Raw genomic sequence first — 27789 nt, 5'->3', positions numbered from 1 at the left:
CAGACAATTGCCTGAAGGTGATTCAAACGCTGGCTGTGGAGAGGAGGGGAAGCATGTCAACAGCCTGACATGAAAAAGGAAGCATTGCAGCAGCCACACCAGCAGGCTGTGGTTACACAACCACCAGATCCACTCCAGTATGCACAGCTCTGGCACACCTGGGGCTGCTCTCCACGCACCCTCAGTTTGCAGGGCAGGAAAATCCAAATTCAAGGATGTCCTATGTAACAAGAAATACAGCTGGTGCATTTGACAACACTGTTTCCTTCAGCTGTAACAGACTTCAGACTGAGTATTCTTCAAAATGCTCATGTTTCTCCAATGATAGAGCTGAGGAATTGAAAATTAATTCTCCATTTAGCACTGGGACTAGATTACAGGTTACAGATATCACTGCCACACACGATGCCCCCTAACAGCTGATAAATAATGGCAGACCATTTCTTTTATTTTTACAAAATAACCCAAACAGAATGCAAAAGGCTACTCCAGCAGTCTGCAAGCAGAGCCTTGTGCCAGCAGGACATGGGACAGAGCACCTTTACAGAAACACCAGCAAATGTAGTCTGGATCAGGCTAAATATGGCATAAGAAAGGCTGCTACAAATTAAATTAAGAACTTGGTAACATTTAGATATTTTCTATAGGAAGATCATTTATTCAGAGAGAGTTGTTCATTCTTACTAAACCTTAATTAAAAATCTAAATCTGAAGCAGTCAGAACAGTTCTACTATAATAAGGCAGTCTATAGTGGTGTAGAAAGCAAGCATCTTGGAGCTATTCTAACATGTAGCAGATGCAAGCAAAAAGGGTGATTCTGACAACTAAAAAGAGAGCACCAGGTTGCCAGACATGGACATAAAAGTTTAGTGTGTCTGTTTTGATGTCCTTCCAGTCCCTTCAACTTATTACAGTCCAAAACTAGCTCACCCATTTAATGAGTCAGCAAACTGATTTACTCTTAGCAAGTCTGCTTCAGTTTGGGAGGCACTTCCAACTATATCAGAGCCAGTTCACATGCTGCTTGAAATAGGAGTTAACAATGCAAAAACTTACTGATTTGGCACACAATGTTATGTATTGTTTGACTAAAGCACAAACAGATGTCCAATTCTCTGTATCCAAGTACCTCCCAGCTGAGATCTAGGTTTAAGAAGAAAATTTCACTAGGTTTCTGGTTGAAGGGAAAGCTGACATTCAGGTAAACATCCAAATTTTAATTATCTTTTCTGTTGAACTCCAGGGAGGTTACATGTTAGAGTTTGGTTTAATTATTAGCCTGATATTGCAGAGCAAAATGACAAAATTCTACTAGATTAGGACAACAATCTCATATATAGACATACTTCACCCATATCATCTTCTTCCTCCTCCTCTGATGTAACTTCTTCTGTTGTTCCATTCTGCAATACAACAATGAAAGTTCTGCATAAATTTTGCATATGCTCCTTGCTTTCAAAATCAGCAAGTCTACTCTCAAAGAGAAGCAACAAATGCAGAAGTTACATATCAAACTTCAGTCCTTTGCAGATAAGGGCAAGATGTATAAAGATGCTTTCCTGGAATATGTGAAGAGACTTTTTCGAAGTAAAAACAAATAGAATGGCTCAATTAATTCCAATTAAGTTGTAAATAGAAGCTTTAAATTCAGATAAGGAACATCCTATTCTGAGACACTGACAAATGCAACAAACACATCAAGTGGGTTACAACCCACCATGTCTTAAGCATGAAATCAGATCATGGCTCTGACTAGAATCCACCTACATGCTACACCCCTAGAAAGAAAAAACTCAATGAACTTTAGACCACTAGAATTGAATGCATTCTTTTTCTCACTACCTGGAACTTCCATGCAGCCACTAGTATCCTCATGTAGCCATTGCTATTAGCCTGTTTGAGGAAATATCAAAATAATACGTGAGCTAATTTTTATGGACTTTCTCTTTCAGGATACCACTCCAAGCTCAGGAAATCTGAGCTGCAGAAATACTCAGGAGCATTCTGAGATGCTTGTCCTCTGCTCACTCTTCCTTTGGTAAAGGAGTAATGACACTGCTCTAGACAATATGTGGGACCAGATGAATCTTTGGTCAGAGTTACTAAGGCCCCTCTTATTTCCCTTGAAACTGTCTGACATTTCTGACCAAGAAACCTTTCATGAGTTTATTTTTGAGCTTCACAGCACATGTGAGACCCTTCACACAGCTACAGCCTAACAGCACAGCCCATTGCCTTACAGGTGCACTGCTGAGTGGGTGGCTCAGAGAAGGGACCTATAGGATTACAATTTGGCATGTGACCAGAAATTAAGCAAGTTATTTGTTATTACTATAGTACTGTCACCACAGGAAAGCATCTGTTACTCTAAAGGAGTATTTTAGCAATCATGACATCTTAATTTGTACCAACAAAAGAAGATCCCATAATCTTATTTAAAGAACAGAAAAGAACAGCTACTGTCAGTTACCAGTTCTGTTTTCAACACAATACAAAATATTTTGGTTAAGAAGCCCACCTCAGGCCTTCACAATTCTTAATTTTTCAAGCGCACAATAAATAAGCAAGGCACCTCCCTACCCAAAGTAACATATGGCCTTGATATCCCATGTCTCTGCAAGGGATTGAAGAAGGAAAACATCAACAGTAGTTCATCCAAGTGCACACTGTGAAACACATACTCCTCAACAAAGAGCCAAATATTTCAGAAAAAGTAAGTTTGGGAAGCACTCCAAGTGCACAGAGATTGGCTTGAATAGTGTTTAGGAGGGAATTAAACTTGACAGCACTGGTGTCACATACACACCTTTCAGTGATACAGAAACTTCAAAGGGAATTGTGCAATATTATCACACCATTATTAAATGGATTTTGCAAACAAAATTCAGATTGAAGACACCGTAATGCAAGAGTGCTTCATATCTCAGCCCTGGTTTACACAAGTTTCAATCTTTCCCATTATCTTGTTTCTTGGAGTTAAAAAACCAACTCCTTTACTGGCATACGAAGGTGTACACAGCTTTTTGATTTACCTGTCCAGCTGGCAATGGCTGATCTAACATTTCAACATCTGGATGCTGAGGAAGATTATATAATCTGCACAGGTCACATATTAATCGCTTCAGCTGCTGAAGAAGCTATAAACAACAAAAAACATGGATAAGTTCCTTTAAACCAAAGCACAGAGAAATATATTTAGAATTTTCTTCACACATTGATATTGAACTTAAAGTCAGTGCACAGCATTTAAATCTGCTAAAGCTGGAATAAAATTTCCTCTGTAATCTTTGTAGAAAAGTCCCCACAATAGAAACTCAAGGACACGGCAAGTTAGCAATGACTCCCATTCGTCTTCCTATGTATAAGAAAAAAGCCATGAGCAGAAAAACAATTCTTGGTCTGACAGCATCATCTATTCCAAGCATAGGTGTCTGAGCCACACATCACTATGGAATAAGCAAATGGTCACATTCCATGAGACAAAATGGCCCATTCCTATTTGCCAGCTTAAATACCCAAGGAGGAACAGTCTGGTTTCCATACCCTGAATTCCTGCACAGGGCACACCAGCGAGGCAGCAGAGGCAGGACCAACCCTGTCCAAGTCCCAGGAGCCAGGCAGGCTCTGAGCTGGAGCCCAGGCACTCTGCTTGCTGTATCTTGTGTCAGGGTGAGGCACAATCTGTTACTATCTCTGATTTGTGTTTCCAACCTGTTCCACTGCATGTGCTCTGGTAACTGCAAACTATGCACCACCTCACACTCACTAATGTAAGGCAGAAAAAAATTGACTTCTGCAGAAACAAAAATTAAGTTTGCTCTTTGATCACCACACTAATGAAGGCGATTTCTACAGCTCCTCACTTTCTCTAGGGAGCCTCAGATTCCTAGCTAAGGGCAAGACATGAAAGACTATACTACTGCATTTCCTACCTCTCCAAGCTCTTTGCACAGCTATGTCAGGAAAACAAAAAAAGGACTGCAAAATCCATTTGTAAAAGAGTCAACATCTCATCATTTGCAAAACACTAACCTAGAAGAAGCTTGCAGAAATTATATATCAGTTTATGGGCTTTTCTTCCAAAAACCAAGGAGAATTCATCCTGCCACTCATCAAGGGCAGCACGCAAGACAGTCATTTCTGCAGACACACTCCAAAATAGTTGTCTAAAGCCTTGCTATTGGCCAGTGTAAATGCTCTCACCTTACCCCACTGGAAGTGAAAAATTCAGTCTCTCCAGGGTTAAGAGCTCATTTCCAAGCCCTAATCACTAGCAGTGAGAGGAAAATGTTGCCCTTATGCTATCTGAAAGCTTCAGTGCTTTTCCCTTCTACAGCAGAACTCCACACTGTGTTTCATAGGAATGTTATTTATCCATCTGAGGCCATGAACTGAGGTACCAGCCTGCATTAGGACACTATCACACCAAGTCTGCTGTTTCTGCATCATTCATGGTAGTCAACCCAACCCCAAAATAAAGCAGATAATCAACCTAACTCAAAAATAAAGCAGATATCACCTAAAGGACTGGGGCACCAGCACCACATTTCTTAGGAGTATATACATGAGACATGATAGGTTTTGGCAAAAACCCTTCTGTAACAATCACGTTCCTCATCAGCATTGAGACTCTACACTTGTTTGAAGCTTCCCAGGTATCCAGAACATCATGAAATCTTTTAGCAGACAGGAATCAGGTTAATCAATCAAAAAGTTAGTTGTCAGATAGAATCACAGGTCTTAGAACTATTATTTTCAGTATGTGCAAGATGCTTAAAGTTGCACTACTATACATTTTATTGAGAAACTTTTTCTCTGCACAAACATTGCCTCATGGAGAGCTGGAGCATAAACCATACAATTCCAGGAGCTGCAATTTTTCTCACAGAGCCAATAATTTGTTTAAATCTTCTGTGAATCATACAAAAATAAATCTAAGCAGTGAGGGAAGACTGCCACCATTGGGCTTGTCAACTAGCACTACCCTTGGAAAAGCATATGAATACAATATTAGATGGGCCTTGACAGAGAAACAATAAGGACTGGAGAGTTAAGAACTGCTTCCTGCCCTGCTTCCTTCACTCCCCCTTCTCCCCACAAATAGTCCTGTCAGCTGAACTGGAATTCAGAAGGGACTTTTGCAGCCAGGACCTAGCACAATGTAAGCTTCCCTTGCTTCCAAGCACAGCACCACAAGCAAGGAACAGGAGCACTCCCAAAACAACAAGGTGCTGGCAGAGCCTGGGCTGAGCCTGTGCCTGACAAGGGCCTCCAGCAGCTCTTCACCTTCTCACTTCCACTGCACCACAGACCACACTACTCTGTGGCAGCTCATCAGCCTTGTGGCAGATCAATTCTGTGTGCTTCAGCACATAAGCACCATTTCATCATGAAGGGGGAGGCAGAGACCTGCTGAGAGCAGGGATCCCCTTCCTTGGCCGGATTCTGCATTGCAGGGTTAGTTAGCAACTCATACTGCAGTTCATTTTTATAGATCAGCTGCTTTATTTGCAATGACTGTCTACAATTTGCAAAGGTGGTGGCAGGGCAAGAAGCTGATCCTGTCTGTATAACCCTTCCACCCTTCTTCCTTTTTGCTACCTTTTTCCTCCACAGGAATGAATTTAATACCATTGATCTTTCTGCCATGGATCACCATGACTGTTATCCCTTATCCTCTGTTCATCTGTATGAAAAATCACAGGGTAATTGGAGCTGAAAGTCACGTCTGGAAGACATCTGATCCAGCCCTGTGCTCTAAGCAGGGCCTGGCATGATTTGGTATGTGTTGGTATGTACATGCACAGACTATCAAAAGGGAGAGCAGATTTCTGTCATGTATTAATGATTTAAATGTATTTCCAGGGTAACTTCACAGGCTTGGCTAATGTAAAATGAATGCTTAACACACACACTTGGAGGCTACTGAAGAGAAGTGAGCTATCAGCACACCAGCAGCCCCCTGGAATACAAACTGCCTGGAACACAAAGTAAACAGCAGCCAGAACCCCTAACCCACAGGGTAAAGGAGTGATGTGAACAGCCTGCAAAAGGGAAACCCTCAAGTGACCAAACACAACACATTTCTAAATTTGTTATAATGATTATAATTAATAACAAAATAACGCCCTTAGAATACACATCCTCTATAATTTTTAATGCTTCAGGAGTTCTGAGAAGTTGGTGGTTCTTTTGGACACCATAATGCTGGTTTAGAACACAAACACCTCTTGGAATTTTGTTTCCTACCTTAATGTCCTACACATCTGAAAACAGTTTAAAACATTTTTTTCTGAAACCCAGCCTACACTAGGAGGCTTTTTTATGTATGAAGATCTCTTCCTAATGTAGTATGAAAGCATTAACAATTTTAGGATACCTTTGATGATATTAATATCCTGCTGGGCTCACTGTGAAACACCCTGTTTCCTGATTACAAAGAAAAATTAATTGAAGAAGTACAGTTTAGGCATAGAAAGACTTAACAATTCTATGTGTCTCTACCTACACCCACAACATCTATATAAAAATAAATGCATAAATCTTAGCCTACCACTGAGGAAGTGCTGAAGAAGGCCACAAATGGAAACAGAGGAAGCAGTAATTGCCACTTTGAGTGTGGCCACTACTTGGCTATCAGGTACCAGTGACAGTACCTGGCCTGGCCTCCCCCACACTCAGCAGCTTCAGGCAGCTTCAGACTAAAGCAAAGCTGATTCCTGCATTTTGTCTCTTCAACTCCCACTGCAGAAATAGCTGCTGCCACACTGGGAGTTTGCAAGAGACAGCATTCTTCCCTGAAATGCCTCCATGTGGGACTTAATCTAAAATATTAGCACAGAAGCAGTGTATTTCAAGACAGCAGCTTACCCAAGCTGTAAACATACTTATGCCAAGAATTGTGTACTTACTTTTGACATCTTTCATGCAAATTTAAGGTCTAGAGTCTGAGAATTAAAGCTGCATCTCTGAATTTCAGCCCATTTTCCTAGTTCTCTTTGAAAAGCAAAGCTCCAAATAGTGTAGAGTTATACTTAACATCTCATGAAATAAGGTTTGAGGCTTCAGACTCACATCATGTAACTTCCATCATATTAAACAGAACAAGGGAAATCACAGTAAGATTTCTCTTTTGCATAGCACAGCCACTAGAAGGCAGATGGCAGTTTCATACTTAGGAAATCTAAAGCATGGTTGATTTTCAGAAGGAAATTCAGGAGACACTAGGGGCTAAAAGAACTCTGTAGCCTCTTCATCTGCTGACTGAAACTTGCCCAACATTGAAAACCAAGCAGCTAAGTTGTCCAAACCTGATGATATCCATGCTGATCACATTCTTAATAACCTTTCAACATTTTTAGTGCTTTAACGAATTTTCATAGTAAAAGCAACATGCTGGTGCAAGGTAACTAACACAGTTTCAGACTCACAGAAGCTTTTCCAGGAAACACATGTACGATTTCAACACCATTAACCAGTTTTTGTGTTACCATGTCAAATGACAACATGTCAAACATTAATGCCTGAAGAGCATATTCTTCAGTTTCCCAACAGCTGACACCTGTCCCATGTTACAAAGCAGGTAGAAAGGGCAGTAAATACCAAAGGCTAAACCAGGGTACATGTGCTAGCACTGCTTTTAGCACAGCTGAGCTCCTGAAGAGTCCTATGCCTTCTTCCAGTCAAAATTTGACTGCTCCAGTCTCTGAGTTCAGAGCAACATGGCACTAACCTGCAGTAAATTAAATGAAAGCTAGTTCAAAACATTTTAGATTATTCTAAATTAAACAAAGTGAATTTGTATGACACTGTGATAAATTAGAAGCCTTTAGATTAGTACTCCCCTATCCCTTCCTACTTTGCTGCAAAAACTCTGTGTGAATGCTCCATGCCATTGAAAGGGAGGAAGTTCTATGGGAAAGAGTTGTAGGGAGGAGAAAAAAAAAAAACAATTAAAAAGTCACAAGCTATGTCTTTGGAGCAAAAAAAGAAATCAGATTTTGTAGCACAAGTATTTGTCTCCTCAACCACTCCCATCTGCCTTCACCTTGGCAGGGCACAAAGCAGGGCGGGTTCCTGAGAAACCAATGGGCCATCACAGGTGTCTATTATATCAACCCATCAGCTTCTTCACATGGGCAAGTACAATCTTGAGAGCAGAAGCTGTTTTCTTACCAGCTCCATAAGCAGTCTGTGTGCATGTGCAATTCAGCACAGCAAGTCCCATGCATGTTTACAACAAGCTCTCCAGCCCCTGGCAGGCAGCTGCACACAGGAAATACCTTGTTCAGAACCTGTAGGCTGAATATCAGCCACACCAGCTTCAAGCTGCACAATCTTCTGAAAAGTGGCTTTAAGCAAAAAGATCATTTGGCCACATTTTATGCTACTGCGTCTTGCCAGGCAAACTTGAAGACTAAGATTTATAATATTCTTCTGAATGTAGTTCAGTCAAATCATAGGTTGAAGTAAAAAATAGAGATGTACATGTTGTGCAATCAGATCCAACAAAATGCAAAAAAGCCCTAATGTCCCTTAACAATTGTTAATTATGGCAAGGCCCACAAAGACTCACTTTTATTACTTTCCTAATTATTTTTGCTAGAATGAGCATCCTATCTTCAAAAAATGCATCCTATCTTCAGATGCAAACTATCTTCAGAAAAAGACACTTGTACATTCTTATGTAAGGCTGGGTATCCTAGATGAACATTATCCCAGGAAACATAACAAGTAGTGGGTTTTCTGCAGAAAGAACATTCCAAATCTTTCCCAAACCAGACAAATACTAAGCACATAATCCATGCAATAAGCAGTATTCTTATTTGTCTAGTATGTATTGCATTCATGTCCACCAAAATAAACACAAAATGTTAATATAATTAATAAGGATCACCTGAGTTGGTCAGTATGCTGCAATACTCCTTTTTGAGGCACAAACTGCATTTGTACTGAAATTTATTTCAAAGCACTATTCAAGGACAGTTTCCTACAGAGACTAGGAAATGAATTTTTATATTCATGTGCCTTTCCCCGAGCTCCCACTGCTACATGAAAGGGTATTTAAGTAAGATACAATGCTTGAGAGTTTTCTGAAATACAAAACAGCCATCAGAATCTGTATACAAAGATTTCCTTTAAGTAGCAATTGTCCAAAGTCACAACACTGCTTAAATGAATCAGTACCTAAGAACATTCTGATGAACCAGAAGCTATCAGGTCAAGCTTCCTTTTGAAAGAAGGATTAAAGAAACCAAGAATTCTTGGTATTAGAGACATGGTTTGGAGAATATACATTCTCAAGAGTACAAAGTTTTGCCTCTGCAATTGATTTCTGTGCAAAGAAAACTCTACAACACCTGTCTTATTCAGCAGTTTTAACATTTTCATCCACTTCACTGTTTAATTATTTTCAGAAAACATCACACTAATTATTGGGGCTGAAGCCTTACTTAAAAGCTTACTCTCGAAAAGAAGTTATCTTTTCCTTCTTGCCTCAAATCTTTTGGATTACTTTTGGCTGTTCAGCTTCTTTGGAAGAGAAAGTTGTGTTTATAAAATCCCCCAAATAACCCTTAAACTGAACTAGCTGACCTGCTTGTTAATGTGACAAAGTCAAGTAAGCACACAGTCCCAAGTAAATGTTCAAAATAACCAAAACACTTCACTCACCAGAGTATTGCTCTTCTTAATATCTTCTAAACGCTCTAAGACTGAAGTCAGGTTTGGGTCATCTGATTCTACAAACCATATTGGTGATGAAGAGGGGTAAGATTCCTGTTAAAAAAAACCAAAAAACAAAACACAAGACCCAACAAATAAGCAAAAAAATGCCAAAGCTTTAAAAATCATTTACCCCCAAAATTTCATAACAGTGTTAATATCACCTTTAATCTTGCTCTATGTCTAACACAGAAGCTTTTAACACCACATTTTTAGCTAATGCAAAAGAAATGGAAAGAAATCCAGCCAACTGGTTCTTCTAGTATTTCAACCTATTTTTGTCTCTCAGATGATGGATGTACATAAGAAACAGTGCTGAAATGCTTAAAACCTTGGGGGCAGGTAGGGCAGGAGGGAGAAATTTAAGAATGTGGTATGGGTGATAATTAGCAAAAAATGGAATCACATGTAGTACATATCAAAGAATAAAACTGATGCTGATTTTTCATAAAAACACAGCTTCCTGCAAAGAAAAGCTGTGAAAGTGATAAAACTTTGTGTCTTTAGATTTCCTCCTCAAACAGGATTATTGAAACTCTTCAGGCCCTGACCCTAAGCCAAAAGCAATGCACCTTAAATGTCCTGGAGGACAGTTTAACTGGTAGATCAGAGTTTAATGACAGATAAAATGTGCCATTTTATCTTTGTACCACCCCTGTTGAAGATCTGTCATGCAATACCCTGAATCCAGGAGAGCTCACAGCATAACTCCATTCCATCCAGGGTCCCACAGCTGGCAGGCAGGTGCCAGGTGACACCAAACAAGCTCACAGGATTACAAATGTGCTCTGTTTTCCCCAACAAGCGAAGGTTTGGGCACGTGGAACCCAAGGAAGAGATGTGACCCACAGCTGCTCATGGGTACCCCAGCATGCAGCCCTCCCAAAGGTGCTCAGCAGACTCCTGCTACAGAAAGGTAAACAGAAAGCCCTTGGCTCTTGCTCAGACATTCTAAAATCCAACCAAACTTTTCTCCTCACACAGATTTGGTAAGATTGTGAGAATGGAAAATACCATGTAGTTTCCAACTCAACAGTAATTGTCCCTTCATGTCATTGATGTGTGTGGATTTTACTTGTTTTGCTTTAGTTATTTAAGGCATTCTCCACTTCTCACCCTTCCAATTAAATTTTAGTAGCTGAGGACAAATTGCTGAACCTCAGTTTTATCACCCAGATATTATCTTCGTATCCTCGGGTCTTACAAAATAATGAGGGAATTTTCATTCATTTCCCTCACTGCAGTTGAAAAGGGGAAAAAAAATCCATCTTTCTCATTCCAGAGACAATAAATTATACTTCATTCTTCAACAGTTAACAGACAAGGTTTGAAAATGAGAAAAACAGATGAAGAAAGCATGTCAGAACTGGCTTTTAATACAGCATATTTCCTAACTGAGCTTCTATCAGAAGTGCTGAAACCCACAAACAAAGCCATATGACTAAAGAGCATCAGCTTTGGCAAAACAGACTGACACCATACTCCAGAGAAGTTCTAGATAGCAAGGTCTAAAATCCCACCTGTAAACTGAAGCCTCTACATAAACTTATTTTTTAACAAGTTCAATCCCCTCAAGTTTACGTATAATTTATTTTCTAAATCACAGCTAAAAATTCCTTAAAAGAATACATGATATTCCCAGTATCTTTATGAAAAGACATCTTTCTTCTTCACTTCAAAGCACACTGTACTATACTTCTCTTGCTCTTTGTATTTCTTGATGGGAATGCTGGTGTAATCTAAAGTCATGACAGCAGTGTTTACCCTACTGCCTTTCTCTTAACTTCCTGAGCTGGACAGAGCAGTTTGGGTCGCAAGAGCAGCTGGGTGAACCAAGTATTCAGGCAGTGGGGCCACACTTAGCAGAGATTCCCTTGTGCTGTTCCCCCACGAACAGAGATCTTTGAATATCTATTCTTGATGAACTAAGGCCTAATCTCAAAGACCTATCAGCAAAGTCCAGCTTGCCAAGATTTACAGCTAAGGCAGGCTTACCAGTGTGGTTTAATCACCTTCCTCCTTTACATAACACAGCTCTTCAGAAGAGTGCATTTTCTCCTCAGTTTCATGTAACAGATGAACCACTAGGTCTGTGGGAGAAACAAGGCTGAATTCCCCATTGCCACTGGGTTTCTAAACTGTTATTTTTAGGAGCTAAACTTCATTACAGATATTTCAGGTTTTGTACTGATAACGTCTCACTCATTTTTAATAACATGCAAGCTACTCGTCAAGTCTTCTGCACTGCTGCAACCTTCTCACTCAAGCCTTTCCCACTGCACACTGATCTGTGTGTGCAGGGGAACAGCACAAGGGAATCTCTGCTAAGTGTGGCCCCACTGCCTGAATGCTTGGTTCACCCAGCTGCTCTTGCGACCCAAACTGCTCTGTCCAGCTCACGAAGTTAAGAGAAAGGCAGTAGGGTAAACACTACTGGCATGACTTTAGATTACACCAGCATTCCCATCAAGAAATACAAAGAGCATGCAACATCCCTTCCTACATTCACCGAGCCATCTATTTCTTTAAAATCCTCAGACTCAACAGAATAAAATATTCTCCAGATACAGTGACACTGGTGCATGCATGCATAGTCCAATTCTGCTAACAGGTATTTTTGGCTTTTTTTTTTTCAATCAAGCATTTTTTAAATTTTGTTAGCCCAGTCCATTTTTTAAATTATGCTATGAATTGCAAGGATTTATAGAAGACAAACACCTGCTAGTACCCTCTCCTAACTATATCTGGAATCTGAAGACTGCTTAGAAAGCGGAACTCAACTCTTCCCTGTCTATATTCCTTTTTTCTGACAATTTTATTTCTTCCCCTGAAGAATTTAAGGAACAACCCCCACAGCAGGACACTCCTTATTGCAACCAGTATCTGTTGCAGTGTGGGGGCCTATCTCAGTATCTCCTCCAAAACACCTGCAGCATGTCTGTCATCAGCCAGGGACATGACTGGCAGTGCAGATCTGATCAAGCAATCCCACTCTGAGTTTAAATACACTGCAGGGGCTACTTGAGCGTGCTGCTGCCTCCTGCTCTGAGTGACAGCTCTTACTCATGGTTTACACTCACTCCATTTCGTGCCCTGGAAACAAGCCCTCCCCTCCTGCAGGTGAGAAAACCTACAAGGACTCGGTACTGCCTGGATTATTAGTGTATAGCACACATGAATGACTATGTCCTAAAAATTATTAACCATTCATATTTTTAGACTGATCTAGCTTTTGAAACATGAATGAAAGAACGCACTTCTCAGAAAGGCTCTTCTTTAACACTGCAAGCACATTTACTCATCTGTATCAGAAAATACTTCAAGTTTTAGATTTCTGGCATATGATTACTTAATTGCACATTCCAACTTTTTCACAACAGATGATTACTATAAAAATACAAATTCAATTAAACCTCTGTTTTGTTGCCACGCTCGATTCTTCACACTTACCAATAAATATATTCATTTAATTTAAAAATATAAATGGAATTAAGTTTCTTTAGATCTGTAAGTAATCCATATTTTTAGAACAGCTGATTTCCACGCGGATATGAGTCACTATATTTTGAAATACAGAATTCACACATGAACTTCAAACATTCTGAACTTGAGATATAAAAAGGCTCATGAGTTTGTAATAACCACAGCAGGCAACTTACAGCTAAGCTTGTGTCTTGTAAGGTCAAACAACTGAAGTTCACATGAGCTAATTCTGTTGAGAGAATTAAGTCAGCTTTTTTTTGGTATCTGCATGCTACAGAGATAAGAGGTGGGTTTGAGCTGTTGAGCCATGTAAGGAACACAGGCTTCTCAAAGACATTTCATGAGAGGAACCCTAAAATAGCAGTTATTTTACTATTAATTGTCAGTGGCTAAAGAGCCCCATTACTCTGGTCCTTTCACTAGAGAGCTGCCATGCAGTGATTTTGTCTCCATAATCTCTCTCAGCTGCACAGCTCTCCCCACATTCAGCACTGGAGATGTTTTATGTAACTGCTGCTTTCCTGCTGCTCTCCACAAGCGAAGGCAGGGGCTCACTGCCCAGGCAGGGCCGTGGGCACAGCAGTGACAGGACAGCAGTGACATCACACCTCCCTGCACAGCAGGACAAAGGCAGGATGTTTACAGCAGCACAGATACAATTACAATTCATGGCATCATCACTTCTAGAGACTCTTTGTATCAGCACCGGGACAGACTGGGAGCTTTGTGAACGCAAACGCTTCTGTGACAGAATGCGGTGAAAGAATTTAGCCCGCTAATAAACACACAAAATACAAAGGGAATAAAGCCCTGCACTCCTGCCATGGGAACAATTTCAAAACTGATCAAAATCATTTAGAAAAACCACTGTGTTAGAAGAATACACACAGGATCTCACTGTTCAGACATTCCATTACATCCTCTCTAAGAGCTCTACTTACATTTAATAATTTTGCTAACCAAAGGACAGAAAAATAAAGCAGCAAAATGTGACAGAAGATTCCAGGAACACACACATTAAGACAGCTTTTCCTGGGCAGGATCTGTCATCTAAGTATATCCTATCTAAGCTTTCTCATCCTTAACAATAAGGCCGTTTCCTTGCCATGTTATATAATCTTCAGCCTGCTTTCTAAAGCTACAGCGACACAATTTTGACATCAGTAAGAGACTTTTAAATGAGACATTTCTAAATTACTACAATACTTTTAGAATTGTGATGTTGCTAAATCAAAACAAAACATCTTGCTCTCAGTCTTAACATTAGAACAACCTGCACTTGCAGTTTGCTACAAGGAAAAAGAGTAATCATCTCTCCTTGTACACAACTGAGCCATTTTATCACAGCTAAATGGTAGGAACATACATTTAAACACATGGCTACTGCATCATGATTTAAAATCATGATGATGTGGTGACAGTTCTTAATTTTCTTTAATTTCCCAATCATACTAGATGGAAAAAGTGTGGGGGTGGTTTCTTTTAAAAATCCTTAGCATACTGTCTGAATAAATTTCAGCCAGTTTTGGTTATTTTCTGTTTGTTCGTTTTCACAAAATCCCCACCATAGACAGAACCTAGCTCTATTCTTTTCATACCAGATACAACCAAAACTTAAATAATTTTCCTAACAGTCCTTCTAATAGTCATTTTCTCAGTCCCAAAGTTTTTCTTCACCCTACTTTACTTACAAAAAGCAGGTCTTTTAACCAGCTTAAATACTTAAGAGAAGGCTGGAAAGAGACCATTCTTGCTCACCCAAATCTTGGTAATGAAGTAAATCCTAATGGAACAAGACATCTCAGAGGCCTAATACAATCTTCTCAAGGTGAATATATTTGCAGCTATAAACATGTGCCAAATAATTGATTTCAAATCACAGATGGCTTTCCAACTTTGTCCATTTAATTAAACAGCAGAATCAGATCTTTATTAAGGGTCACATATACATCCTACACAAACATTCAATAAACACTGAAGAATAAACGACAATTAGGTACACTTTAGTACATGTTATTTGTAATTGTTAGTCAATTATTCACCACTTATTCTTCCACCTGTATCAAGCTGCCTTTGGAGGAAAATACCCACAGAGTTAATATTAACAAAAATATCAGGATTTTGGAAGGTATTCTTAAAGCTAAAGTTTAGCTTGGTGACCATAAACCACTAGTACTTACAGCTACTTAAAACAGCATTAGTTGTGATTACACAACTGACAGATTGTTTCCCATTATTAGAGGCCAAATTTTCCAAAGGCAGCTTAAGAAGCAGCAAGCATTTTCTACCACTAGCAGCTCAAGTGCCAGTGAAATCCAGAGGCTTAAGAATCTTTAAAAGCCAGCAGATTGTCATCTGCCTTCTCAACCAATCCTTTATAATAATTAAGAAAGAAGAAAGCATGAATAATCACTTTCATTGAAAGTAATCCAAATCAAACTGTTTTCCAGAAATCTCCTGTTATTTAAACCCTCCAAACTTTTATTTTTGAACATTCAGACGCCACCATTTGCTGTGCTGTGTAGATCAAGTCATTGAACACTACAATACTCCAACATTTGCACTTTTAGATATGAAAAACTTGTAATTTCTTAAAGAATCTAATATGTCAGTGATCCTGAGTTCTAAAAGATAAGAAAAGTCTTTGCAATGGAAGGTTTAAAATGAAATTTAGTATTTGTGGTCGCAAGGAAGCAAAGTGAATTTTAAACATCACTACAAAACAGGAGGAACTTGCTTTTTTTCTTGAATATTAAAATCATATATAACATGCTATTCACATGCCCAAAAGCCAGCCTGTATTGCTTTACTTTTCCATCCTCCCTAAAGCCTGACAGCCTCAGTTCAGGGAAAACACTTGTTATAAATCCTACACTCGGTACAGCACCAAGTTCAGCTGTCTGAAATACACATCTCTCTCTACAAGATACAAAATTACTGCAATTCTACTCTCGAATTTAATGGCTGCATTGACAGCTACAGCCCGTGCACAACAATCCCAGGTGAAGCATCATCCTTTGGTAGGATCCCTGGGACTGCAAGAGCTTAATCACCCTGCACCTTTGCAGGAAGAAGGTGAAAGAATCCCCTAATCCTGTTCTGTGTCAGTTCTGCTAATACGCTCAGCGCTGCAGAAGCCAATACCTTCAGGAGCGCATTAAATCAACACAAGTGACGGGGTCACAGCTGGCCTCTCCCACACACTCTCCAGGGAAGGAGCCAAGTGCAGCAGAGGACCTTGTTCTAGAATTGTTCATGTTATTAAACACAGCCATGCTAGAGATAGGAGGGTCAAAGGTACGTGCCTCATGGAGCAGAAGGACCATAACAAACCACAACTCTATAGATGTCAGTAAGATTCACTCTGCAACCACAAATTGTCCCAAACAGAAATACAGTTCTCTGTACAGTCAAGTTCCGCTGACTGCATAAAGCTACCACAAAAGTAACCAGGAGGAAATGTTGGAGATCCCCTCTGAGAGCAAAGTCGCTGCCCTGCTGTCACATCAGGTGTAACAGGCTCATGTGGGCTGCTCTGACACTGCACCTTCTCCAGCTGCCTTCTGCACAAGAGAACAGGGGCCACAGCAGGGATCTGAATCAACTCATTTAGATCATGGAACACTTTTTGCAATATACAGATTCAGCAGCATCTGTAACTGCCAATCTTCACTGACAACTAAGGAAGTATCAAAAGGGACAGTATTTCACTGGCAATTCACTTGTGTACAAATTATTCCAAAATCCAAGCAGTTATAATCTACTTCTTCATCTGCACCAATTTCCAGTTCAACCCAAGCTCACAGAATTATCTTGAAATTATTAAGCAATCTTTAACTTCTTAAATTTTTTTATACACCCAAGACAGAAAATAAAACTTTGAGGAAAAAAAAATCCTGAAAACTTTAGCAACTGCTGCTTTCAAACAGACACATACAAGAGGTCAGTAACTTCAGAGTTTGTGGAATAATCTAAGATATTTAAGTGTTTTACTTTCATATCTCTGTCCAGGTACACACATGTCTCACTGCACAAAACATCACTACCTGATAAGAAGCCAAAACATCAACAACCAAAGTAGAAAAGGCACAGAACATCACTTCGAAAGGTCACAAACATGAATGCAAATGTAGCATTATAATTCTTACATTTCTTGTGGTCAAGTTTTTATGGCCAGTTCTTCAAATTATTTAATCTATGCAAAATGTCCCAACAGCCAATTCCCATACATGAAATTGCACATAACCCTGGGAAAAAACAGGTTTATCAGATTCTCTTATCAGCTGCCACCACCTCATTCTCACTCCATACCAAGCAAAAGGCAGGAGGCTACTTGTCCAGTGGAACAAAGCTACACAGAATTAAAAGACAAATTTGGAGCATAAAAGAAAAAAAAAAGCACTTTTCTGAAAAAAGACAGTTACTGTTTATCACTGTGAAGCAGCATTTTACTCTCCACATCATCCTAGTGCAGCGTGTTTTCTCTCCATTGAAGGAAATTCACAGGAAGAAAAACAAACACTCCCAACACTTTTGTCCAGACCCAAACTAAAAATCCACCAAATGTTACTGAACTGCTGCTCAAACACAACTCAACACTACAGGATTGCATTAACAGCATGGCAAGTCAGTTGTCCTCGAGAAGCAAGCAATCCCTGAATATGTACACTATTGTGGAGGGCCAGCCTAAGGGAGTTAAGGAACATTGCTCTGCCAATGTTAACAGCAACAAATGAAGTTAAACATCCTCCACACTCAAAACTGAGCCAAGCACACAGCACTGCTGAAGACTAAGTGACTTGCTTGACCCGAGATGATGTCCAGGTTTCTATTACAGCACCTCACAGCAGCAGGACCAAGCTATCCTGCCCCTCACACACAAAATCCCACTGTGTGCTCGTACCCTCAGCCTGTCAGTTGTCAGAGGCTGCTTGTTTGGGAGCCCTCAGACACAAGGGGATCTCTTTAATGCACACATACTCAAGCTGGCAGTGCTTTACCTGAGAGCAGCTACACACACACATGGGCTCAAGAGAAAGGTATTTTGTAAATCTGATTCTGCAAAACTCTTCACTTGCAGTACAGAATCTGATGTGTCCAAACTCCTGCAGGAAGTCTAGTTACGCGAAACAAATTATCAACACATTCTAATCATCAAGAGGTATTAATTACCTACTTCTGCAACTATACAGGCCAGTTATCAACATGAGTGTCACAAAGCCACAGTAACAAGAAATGGCTTCTAGTATGGCTAGAACGGAAGAACTGGTTATAACTAAGTTGTGACATATCCCTCTCTCTCCAGCTTAACTCCAGAAAGTTTTCTTGCAGACCTGCCCTCACCTTTATCACAGTATGCATATTCTGATATCACCTCTGTTGTCACCCAAAAGATCCATGCTTCCCCTTCTTCTAACTTCAGGAATTTACATCTTTCAAAGTGTTCAAACCTCTCAGCATCACCTATCTGTGCCCCTTCCCCTTTCTGAGAGCAATCTCCTCTTTTCCACCTTTGCTCTTTGCAAACTTGCTGTACTCCAGACACACCTGCAGGCAGAATAATTTTTATGCTCTCACCCACGGCTGAGAGAGGTCCTGCTGCTCCTTACCCCTGAGAGCATTCCAGCCACCACTCACCAGCCTCCCCAGCTCTCTCCTCACAGTAACATGTACACAGCTGCCCTGATGCTGCTCAGCCACAGGCCTTCAGATTACAGCCACTTGGATGGAACTTTGTCCCCCACATGCAAAATTTCAGTACCACGGAGTTTAACCAGCGTTTACCATTAATAAATTTAATGCCACAACTCTTACCACAGTTATTTCCTACTTGAAGAATTCAAGGAAGCCTGTGGTATCTTGAACACCACTGCTCAGGAACGCTTTGATTTTTTTCTAATGCCACTATACAAGTTCTAACAGAGCTTATGCTCCTGCCCTCCTGAATACACAGTGCAGAAGCTACTGCAAGATCTCCAACTGCATTGAATTCTTTTGCTGCAAGGGGACAAAAGATTATAAGGTCCAAGAGAAAGGAGAATATAGCTCATACTAAATCTTCAGAAATCATGTATTAGCTGTTTTACAGCACTTAGTACACCGAGATGTCTTGTAAGCAAGAGATAAAGAAAAAAATCCTTACATGTAAGGTTATTATTTTCATACCATGCTTAGAGATTACAGCTGGACACAAGACATAAGTAAGACATACTGGTATGCTTGATTCCACCAGAGATCAACTGAGAACTACTGTGATCATACTAGCTTCAAGTGAACTACATACATGCAGACTGATGGAAGAGCTAAATGCTAAATAGCATTTTCTTCCTTTAACCAGTCATTTAATTTTCCAGTTGTCTTCTAGGAGCTGGTGAAAGGTCATTTTTGCTTCTCCTACATAGCTTGTAGCTGAAGAAACACAGTAGAACACATACTAAATCATCAACTATCATGTTTCTTAAAAAGGATATTACCATTTAAAGGAAAAAAAACCCCCTAGTACTCCAGCCAAGAATTCAGGCATTTACTACCTTTCAAAACTTCATCAAGGCAAACAATCCAACAGTACTGAACAATAGTCCCCACTGAGGCATAACTAAATTAGCACTAATTTCTGTTAATCAACTTCTACAAACATTTGTTCCTATCAAGAAATTTCACCTCCTCTTTTTCTTTTCTAATAATAACACTATTTAGAGAACCGTCTCCATCTCTGCATCTTGCAGTCTCCAGCAAAGAGTCAGATTTTTCAAGTAAACATACACCTTGCAGTTAAGTCTGGCTGTAAGAACACAGGCACTGGTGCCACCCCAGGCACTGCACCCAGGAGAGGTCAGTCCCAAGTGCCACCCTGGGCTCTGCCAGCACTGCTGGATGCAGCAGCTCCTGCTCAGTGCTGTGCCCCTGCTCTGATGGGACAGATATTTGTGCAGCTAAACCAGACCAGGAAATAGTCCAGATCAACAAGAACTCTGTAAGAATTTTTACAAACCAGCCAGGTCCTTAATGCAGCAAACTCAATTTCAACCACCTCACAAGGCACATCGCCTCTGCTGGCCTGCAAGAAACAGCACCATTACCACCACACTTCTTTCTTACTAAAATTTCCAATGTTCAATACAGGTTGTGGATATCAACAAGGCACCAATAGACAAAACCTCCTGAACAGCTCACAGGAGGAAGGATGTTGAGTGAAAAGAATGCAATTCTTTCTACAAAACTTCTTAAATTATCAAAGTGCAGAGAGAGCTCTTTCAAGGACCACGACAATCCCAGTTCTGAGGTTACTGTCATCAACTCACATGAACAACCCATTGGAAATGAGCACAATTTACTTTGACACCTCAACATATGCCAGCACTCCTATTTGAAGCCCACTACTGTGGCTGTCTAGGCTATTTTAGGAGCACTTCATACCTTGTAGGGAAGAACCATCTCTGAAGTCCTGAAGTACTAGTTACAGCCTTTCACACATCACAGAACCAGACTGTGGCATCAGAAAGGTCTTGTCTTCCAGACAAAAAAGATTCCTTCTACTCCTTTTTTCGATATTCTTTTTCTATTTTTTCTATTCTAATTCTATATTTTTTTTTGTTAGCTTAATTTTGGTCTGCTAAATAAAACAATACTAAGCCTGGCAAATTTCTATTGCATGTTATGTTTGATAATAGTTGCATGAGTGCCTTTTTAAAAATCAGCAAGTATATCTAACCCTAGCTAAAAAGTACATGTTATCAAGATAAAGCCATGTATGCTTTTATACTATGCTGACATCCATATACTGTGAGACAAAGTCTCAGCCTCACTACAGAATGCCTAATGATGTACAAAAAAATAAATTTAAAAAAATGCATGGTTGGAACAGAGCGCCTCGTTCATTATGTGGTTACTTCTGTGTACAAATAAATAACCTGTTAAAAAGGTTACCAGCTGTTTAGACAATAGCTAGGAATGAGCTCAATATGAAAATCCTACATCTTTGAAGAACTGCCCAGGTTCCAATACACTCTCTCTTATACACCTAACTTGACAAAAGCTTCACAGGTAATATCTTTTCATCCATTCTGGTTTTAAAGGAAAATAAAGTCTTCTCCCATCAATTGCAGTTATCTGTAGGCAGCAACGTTTTCAAGTCTTTCATAGCAGCTTCTAACTCTTGATTTAGCAGCAGGGTATTTTTCAGCAGAAGCAGAAGCTGCTTCTTTCCAACAGAGAAGCAGGAGTTTACTGAGCCAGCCACATTACCTGAACTGAATTGCTGAAGTATGAAGGATATCACTGCACATCACAGCCCTGGATCCATTCAGGGCAAACCTGCTCCCACATGGAATTGGCACAAACCCCCATTCTACCTGTAAGGGTCACTTGAGGATACAGAATTTCAACAGGAATTTTGCATATGGGTAGAGAGATATTAATATCCAGTTTCTCTTTGAAGAGATAACAAAAAATACAAAACGTTTTACAGCAATCCCAAGTAGTCCTTTTCCTTGAAATAACAAGGAAAATACTTCGGTATAGAATAATTCTAACACGCCCTTTGCAATTCTATGACCTAAGTCTGATAAGGTACCAAACTGAAGCCAGAGATTGTATTGAAGGATACTTACCTAAAGTCATGACCAATAAACACACTTCTCTAAGTAAGGCCATAGGCTGGATACTATTTCAAAACACATGAGGAACAGGACAAGGTTTATTGAACTTGATCAACTGGAACAGTGCTGTTAACTAAAATGGAAACCTGAGGAAAACAGAAATAAAACTCCAAATGGAGACACTGCTGTTGGCATAACAAAATGGGAATGTGAAAGTACACAGCCTGAACAAGTTCAATTATTGGACAGTTCTCAGGAATAAGCAGCAATATTTCTGACAGGGATGACTCCACCCTTAAGTGCCTCTTTTAAAATAATCTGATTAACCATGTAAGCTCTAATACAGGTCACTACCAGAAATAGTGAAGGACAGACTTGGACAAAGTTGGGCTGCCACTCTATAAACAGAGGAGCTACCAAGTAAAATGCATCTTGCTTTAATTTCTAGCAGTGTTCAGTGTCACAGGTACAGCATCCCTGAGATGCTATAGCCAATACTGAACTTTAATAGTTCTACAAACTTATACTACAGAGAAAATCAGCAAATGATCTCAGTGAGAAATGCCAGTGGCAGACTTCTCAAACTCTCAATTTTAGTCTAGAAAATTTGTGGAGACCTACACAGTTCCTAAGCATATATGCTCCCTCACATCTCCAGAGGAATATTTCCTCTTCCCTCTAGGCTGGAGAGAAAAAAAGATTTGTTGGGAATTTCAGAGCCAACTTAGTTATCAGATCACTTTTCAGCTACTGAAAGCTTCCTTCCCTACCAGCTATTTCTCCATCCCATAACCTCAGCAGCTCTACACACTGCTAGACAGCTGTCATTTTACATGAACTATTGAGGCAGGCTAACAGAAACACGAAGAGAAGAAGTGGTGGTTGAGCTCTGTGCTTACTCTTCCCCCTTGAATAGGATTTTTGAACATCCAGACATTGGGTGTTTCTGCTGAGTAGAAGAAATACCCTGGCTGGATCAGTACCAGAGGGGCTAAACTAGTTAGAAGAAGCAAACAGTTAAAACTGCATATTTGCTCTGCAAATCCAAAACACTAAGACAGCAGCTTCTGATGTAGTGATTCTGCCCAAAAAAATGTTTACCAACAACTTTATAGCCTTACCAGTCTTTGCATGATACTACTGCTATTTGAAGTCCTATTTCCTCAGTACCTGCAGAGCCACTGAAGCACAGTAAGAAAAAGACTCAGGCTCTTCTAGTTTACTGTACCCACAAAAACATCTGCAGGCTATCAGGAGTCAGGGCCAAGGGACTCCATTCAGTGGGAAGGGGGAGAAAAAAAAAAAAATCCCTTTTGTGACACTTAAGAGTTCTAAAATGTATGTCAAACAACTAGGATGGAAGCCCAGAGATGAGCTTTCTCTTCTTGGCTCTATCACCTGCTGCCCATTTGTTTCAAGGGAGCCACATCTATATCTCAAGTTGCCCTATCTCATTTATTTTTAACAGACGGGGAAAGTAGCCACCTGCCTCGAAGAGCAAGAAATTAGTCAACATCAGAAAGCACCAAGCTGCTCACAGACAAATGTAAACAGAACTTTCAAGAAGCTCAGACACAGCCTTTCATCAAAGCAGAAGTCTGAGCTCTGAGGTTTCAAAGAGCACTTTTCCTGTTCTTTTTGCAAGTTCATTTGCCACAAGTCTCATGGCATGTGAAAGAGCTCCTGACCTTTGGGACAAGTGACTGTAACAGCAGACTGCAGAAACTGTTTCCTCATTAACACAAATATGACAACAGTGAGCTAAGTGGTTTCTTGCCTGCTCACCTCATCCAAAGGCCTACAGCTCAGGTGGGTTATTTCTTTGCAGTAAGAATTACTATTGGAAGTAATTGCAATGAAAGCAGACCCAGAAGTAGATAAACACCACAGCAGAAATCCTGAGCACAACTTCAGGTCTTACTGCTGGCTTACCTGGTACCTGTGACTTGACAAAGAAGAAATAACTCATCAAATTCAACTGGCAACTAAGGGTGCACAACCATCAGACCTTTCATTTTATTGTTTAGAGCAAGACTTATGAAATAGATCATGATGTGTGGAAACAAAAAGCCAAATTTCTCTGCAATGGAACACTCTCTACTGAATAAAAAATATTTATAGAAAGCCACACAATTCATCATCTGATGGGTCGTGTCTGGAAACAAGAACGCCAACGCTTGTTTATTTTACCATAAAACCCCAGAATCTTATGTCCTACAAGTACCCAGTAAAACAAAGACCTGTCCCACGACCTCAGAAGCAACTTTTCACAACAGTTAACTGCGAAAACTGACAGATCCACTTAACAATTTGCCTTTAATTTAATAAAGTTACTTTAAGGCAAGTGAGAATCTGGTCATGACTGTTATTAGACTTGCCTGGTTTGCACACACATTTTCATCTGTCAGTACTAAAACATTTGCATTAACATGAATGTTTTGACCACCATGATGTTTAAAAATTTCATACAAAGACAAAAAAAGGCAATAGAATTTGTCTTCCTTAAACACAGTACTATTTTCACCCGAAGTGTTTCAATATGTCACTGCTCAGCTGAATCTTGATAAGGCATTTAAATTCACCTAGAACTGCAACCAACCCAACAAAAATGAACCTCCAGCACTTTCCTGTACATGAGTCACAGATGCCAACATATTCAGATCCTTCGGCAAGTTTAGGCCTTAAACTTCTCAAGAACCAGAGGATTGTTACCACGTCACACAACACTGAACGTTTGATTCAGTTTCTCTTCCACTCATATAAAAAATATTAAGCCAAACGAATTTAAGGGGGAAAAAAACCCACGGAAAGGCGGACCTTCACAGACAGCAGACCCTGAGCTCGGACACAGCTGCTCGCAGCCCTGACAAGTTTAAACGCACCGTTATGATAAAACGGCCCTTCGGCGGCGGAGCAGGGCTCTGCCTTACCCCGCCACGACGGAGACACCGACAAGTTTCCCGTGGCCGCGGCCGCCTCGGGCTGCCCCGCGGGGGAGGCCGGGCCCGCCCCAGGCCGCGGCCGTGTGGCGCACTCGGTAAAGCGCCCGCCCGCCGCCTGCTCCGGGCTCCGCGCACGGCGCTACCGGCGACCCGCGAGCCGCCGCAGGGCCGGGCCGGGCAGCGGGGCCCCTCTGCTCCCCCCGCCACCGCCCCGGGGCTCTGTGCCCGCTGCCCCGGGCCCGGCCGCCCTTTGTTCCGGCTCGCGGTTCCCGGCCCCGAAGCGGCGGCGGCGGCGGCCCCGGCCCGCGTCCTTCCCCCGTGCCCGGGTGCCCCGGAGGAGCCCCCGCCGCGGAGGAGGAGAGGCCGGGGCCGCCCGCCCCTGTAACTTTTGTTATGGTGGCAGCGGGGAGGGCGCCCGGAGCCCCTGAGGAGCGGCCCCCCCCTGCTGAGTCACCCCGGCGGGGCTGCGCCCCCTCCCCGCGCCCCGCGGACAATGGCGAGGGCGGGCCGTGCCCGGCCCTCCCCGCCCCGCGCGGCCCCCGCACCGTGATGTTGCAGTGGATGGTGAGCGGCGGCGGCGGCTGCGGGCTGGAGCCCGGCGGCGGCGGCAGGAGCACAAACTGGCAGTGGAGCTCGTCCAGCTTCCAGGAGACGATGCGGAAGCGCTCGTGGTCCTTGTCGAAGATGGACTCGAGGAACTTCAGCTCGGCCTTGAGCCCTGACACCGACATCCTGGCCTCATCTCCGGGCCCGGGCCTGCGCTGCCGCCGCCTCCCTCCGACTCAGCCGGCCCGACCCTGGCCCCGGCCGCGCCTGCGGGGCGGAAGATGGCGGGGCCGGGGCAGCCCCAGCCGGCGGGGCACGGCGAAGCTCCCTTTGTACCGGCCTCCGGCGCCCGCTCGCTCGCTTAAAAGGGCAACAGCGCAGCCCGCTCCCCTTCCCTTCCCTTCCTCCCCGGCGGGCCGGGCCAGCCGCGCTAACCGCCCCGCCCTCGCCCTGCCCTCCTCCCTCTAGCCCGGCCCCGCGCCCGGGACACGCGCACCGGGGCCGGCCCGCGCCCCGCTCCTCCCCCGGGGCCGCCGCCCGGCCCCCCTGGCCCGGCAGGGCCGGCCCGCAGCACCTGCTGGCGCTGCCCGCCCCAGCCCTGCCCGGGCGCTGCCTCCTCCGCTCCCTGTGCCGAACCGCAGGAACCGCTCGCCCCTGCTGCTCCTCCTCTCCCACCGCTCAGCCCTGCGGAAGGGCACGCGGTATTTCTTCCTCGCCGCGCTTCTGTTTTGCTGAGAAAAATCTGCAGCATTGGGTTTGCTCTCGTCATCTCAGAGTCCCGTCAGTCCTTCAGTGCTCCTCGGGGGTCAGTCGACTTAAGCCAGGGATTCCTGTCCTGATGTTTCTGGCGGATCCATACGCATAAAATCTGCTGTCAGTCACTGCAGGCTGGAAATCAGCAATACAGAGGCCAAGAAAGATTGCTACTCCATTTAAGCTCCCCTATAATTGTTTGTACAACATTTTTATCCCCAGAAAAAGCATCATGATGCATGAAAGCATCGGTGGTGAAGTGAATACCTGCTACATTCAGAGATCGAGAGGTGCTGCCCCTTCCTGACACTGGAAATACCATCTCTGCACCTTTATCTGTCCCTTCCCCTCTTGATTTTGCATATAGATGGTTGTCAGTTCTTTGGGAATATGGAGTGGCTCTCACGTGGTGAGAAGTGTGTTACAAGCAATGTTGTTGTGCTGTGTCCTTCGTGTTTCCCAACCAGGTATTAATTAATGCAGCACACAGATAAACCTGAAACAGGGAACTGCCTTTTTTAAAATTGATATTTTTTATAGATCTTTAATTCCAGACAAACTGGCAGCACTTCACAAACCACAAGCTGAATCTTGTCAAGTGGTGAGAACTCTAATCTTGATCCAGAAGAACAGTTATGCACATGCCCAGCTCCAAGCATATGGAAGTCTTACTGATTTGTGGGCTTGAGATTCCTACCCTTCCAGCAAAGAGATCTGCAAAGAACAGGCTTTGCTACAAAAGGACTCAGGAAGGATTGACACTGGTTAAATACTCTGAATGAAAGATACCAGAAAGTCCACAGGATTTTTTAGCTGTTGTATGAAAGACTGTGATTATACAGTGTGTGCAGCTCGGCTCCTCTAGACAGGCTAAACTATTGCTTAGACTGTACAGCCTGCAAAGTGAACCCAGAGTGGATATAACTGTTGTGTGTCAATACATCAACAGGCAGGGCAAAGAACTTTGAGAGATAAGGGGTGGTTTCAGTATAGGGACAAACTAGCTATAAATAAGCAGCAGAAAATTACTATACCTATTAGAAAGGGAGAGCCGGTAAGAGCCTCCCTATGGAAACCCCAGAGACAAAACCAAACAAAGCAGACTTTGTCAGGCATTGCACGGTGTGATGCATGAAACAGCAGAGGAATGAATTGGGTGACTCAGCCCAATTTCCCTTGTACAATGGGATTTTGGCCTGGAATGCCTCACTGCAGCAGTTAGGTGAGTAGGCTTAGCAAGTTCAAACTGCACCTTCTGTCATACCTTACCAGACCTGCCTCTGTCACTGCCTCTGCTCTTCCCTCCTCCTTGTCTTCTCATCTGCCTTCCCTCCCCTCTGCCTCTCCACTGAGTGTGACACCACACTTTTTTTGGCAGCTGCACAGCTGAGATGTGTGCATGTGCTGGCTGTGAGGACACCCTGCCACAGTGTCTTCTGAGCACCTGGCAGGCCAAACAAATTGTTTAATTGGCCAGGTGTGTTCTGCAAACCTGGTCTAGAACTTTCCCCAGCTCATTCAATCTGCCTTTTGGTTGCAGGCTTCAAGAAGTAACCTGCAGCTGCACAGCCACCACTCCTCTGAATTCTCCTTTCTCAGTATTTAGTAGGCATTGTGCAAGCTGAATTAGTTTCTGTGATAAGACCTTGAGAACACATTGGGGCTGTTTCCTCTTTTGGAATTCAGAGGCTGCTTCAGAGGTGTGAAGAGCTGTTAGACATGTGTGACTCATCCTGTTTCTTTC

At 42.2% G+C, this 27789-nt stretch overlaps 1 protein-coding gene across 2 annotated transcripts in view; it reads right to left on the bottom strand.

Annotated features, from left to right (window-relative positions):
* The window catches only part of UBE2Q2 (ubiquitin conjugating enzyme E2 Q2), a 45401-nt gene extending 19680 nt beyond the window's left edge, over positions 1-25721 (bottom strand). Inside the window, exons 1-5 of one of the 2 annotated variants that reach the window (XM_084214134.1) lie at positions 25292-25721; positions 9674-9778; positions 3034-3138; positions 1348-1404; positions 1058-1144 (exon numbers count right to left, since the gene is read on the bottom strand). In XM_084214134.1, coding sequence (XP_084070260.1) covers positions 1058-1144; positions 1348-1404; positions 3034-3138; positions 9674-9778; positions 25292-25477 — 540 coding nt within the window. In that variant the 5' untranslated portion in view covers positions 25478-25721. The remainder of the gene's footprint in view (positions 1-1057; positions 1145-1347; positions 1405-3033; positions 3139-9673; positions 9779-25291) is intronic. The other variant, XM_084214133.1, reaches the window with a different exon arrangement.
* Between the last annotated feature and the right edge of the window lie 2068 nt (positions 25722-27789).

Source organism: Fringilla coelebs (assembly GCF_963513975.1).
Source record: "Fringilla coelebs genome assembly, chromosome: 12".
In the NCBI taxonomy this organism is placed as follows: domain Eukaryota; kingdom Metazoa; phylum Chordata; class Aves; order Passeriformes; family Fringillidae; genus Fringilla; species Fringilla coelebs.
This window is presented reverse-complemented; position numbering and strand designations above follow the sequence as displayed.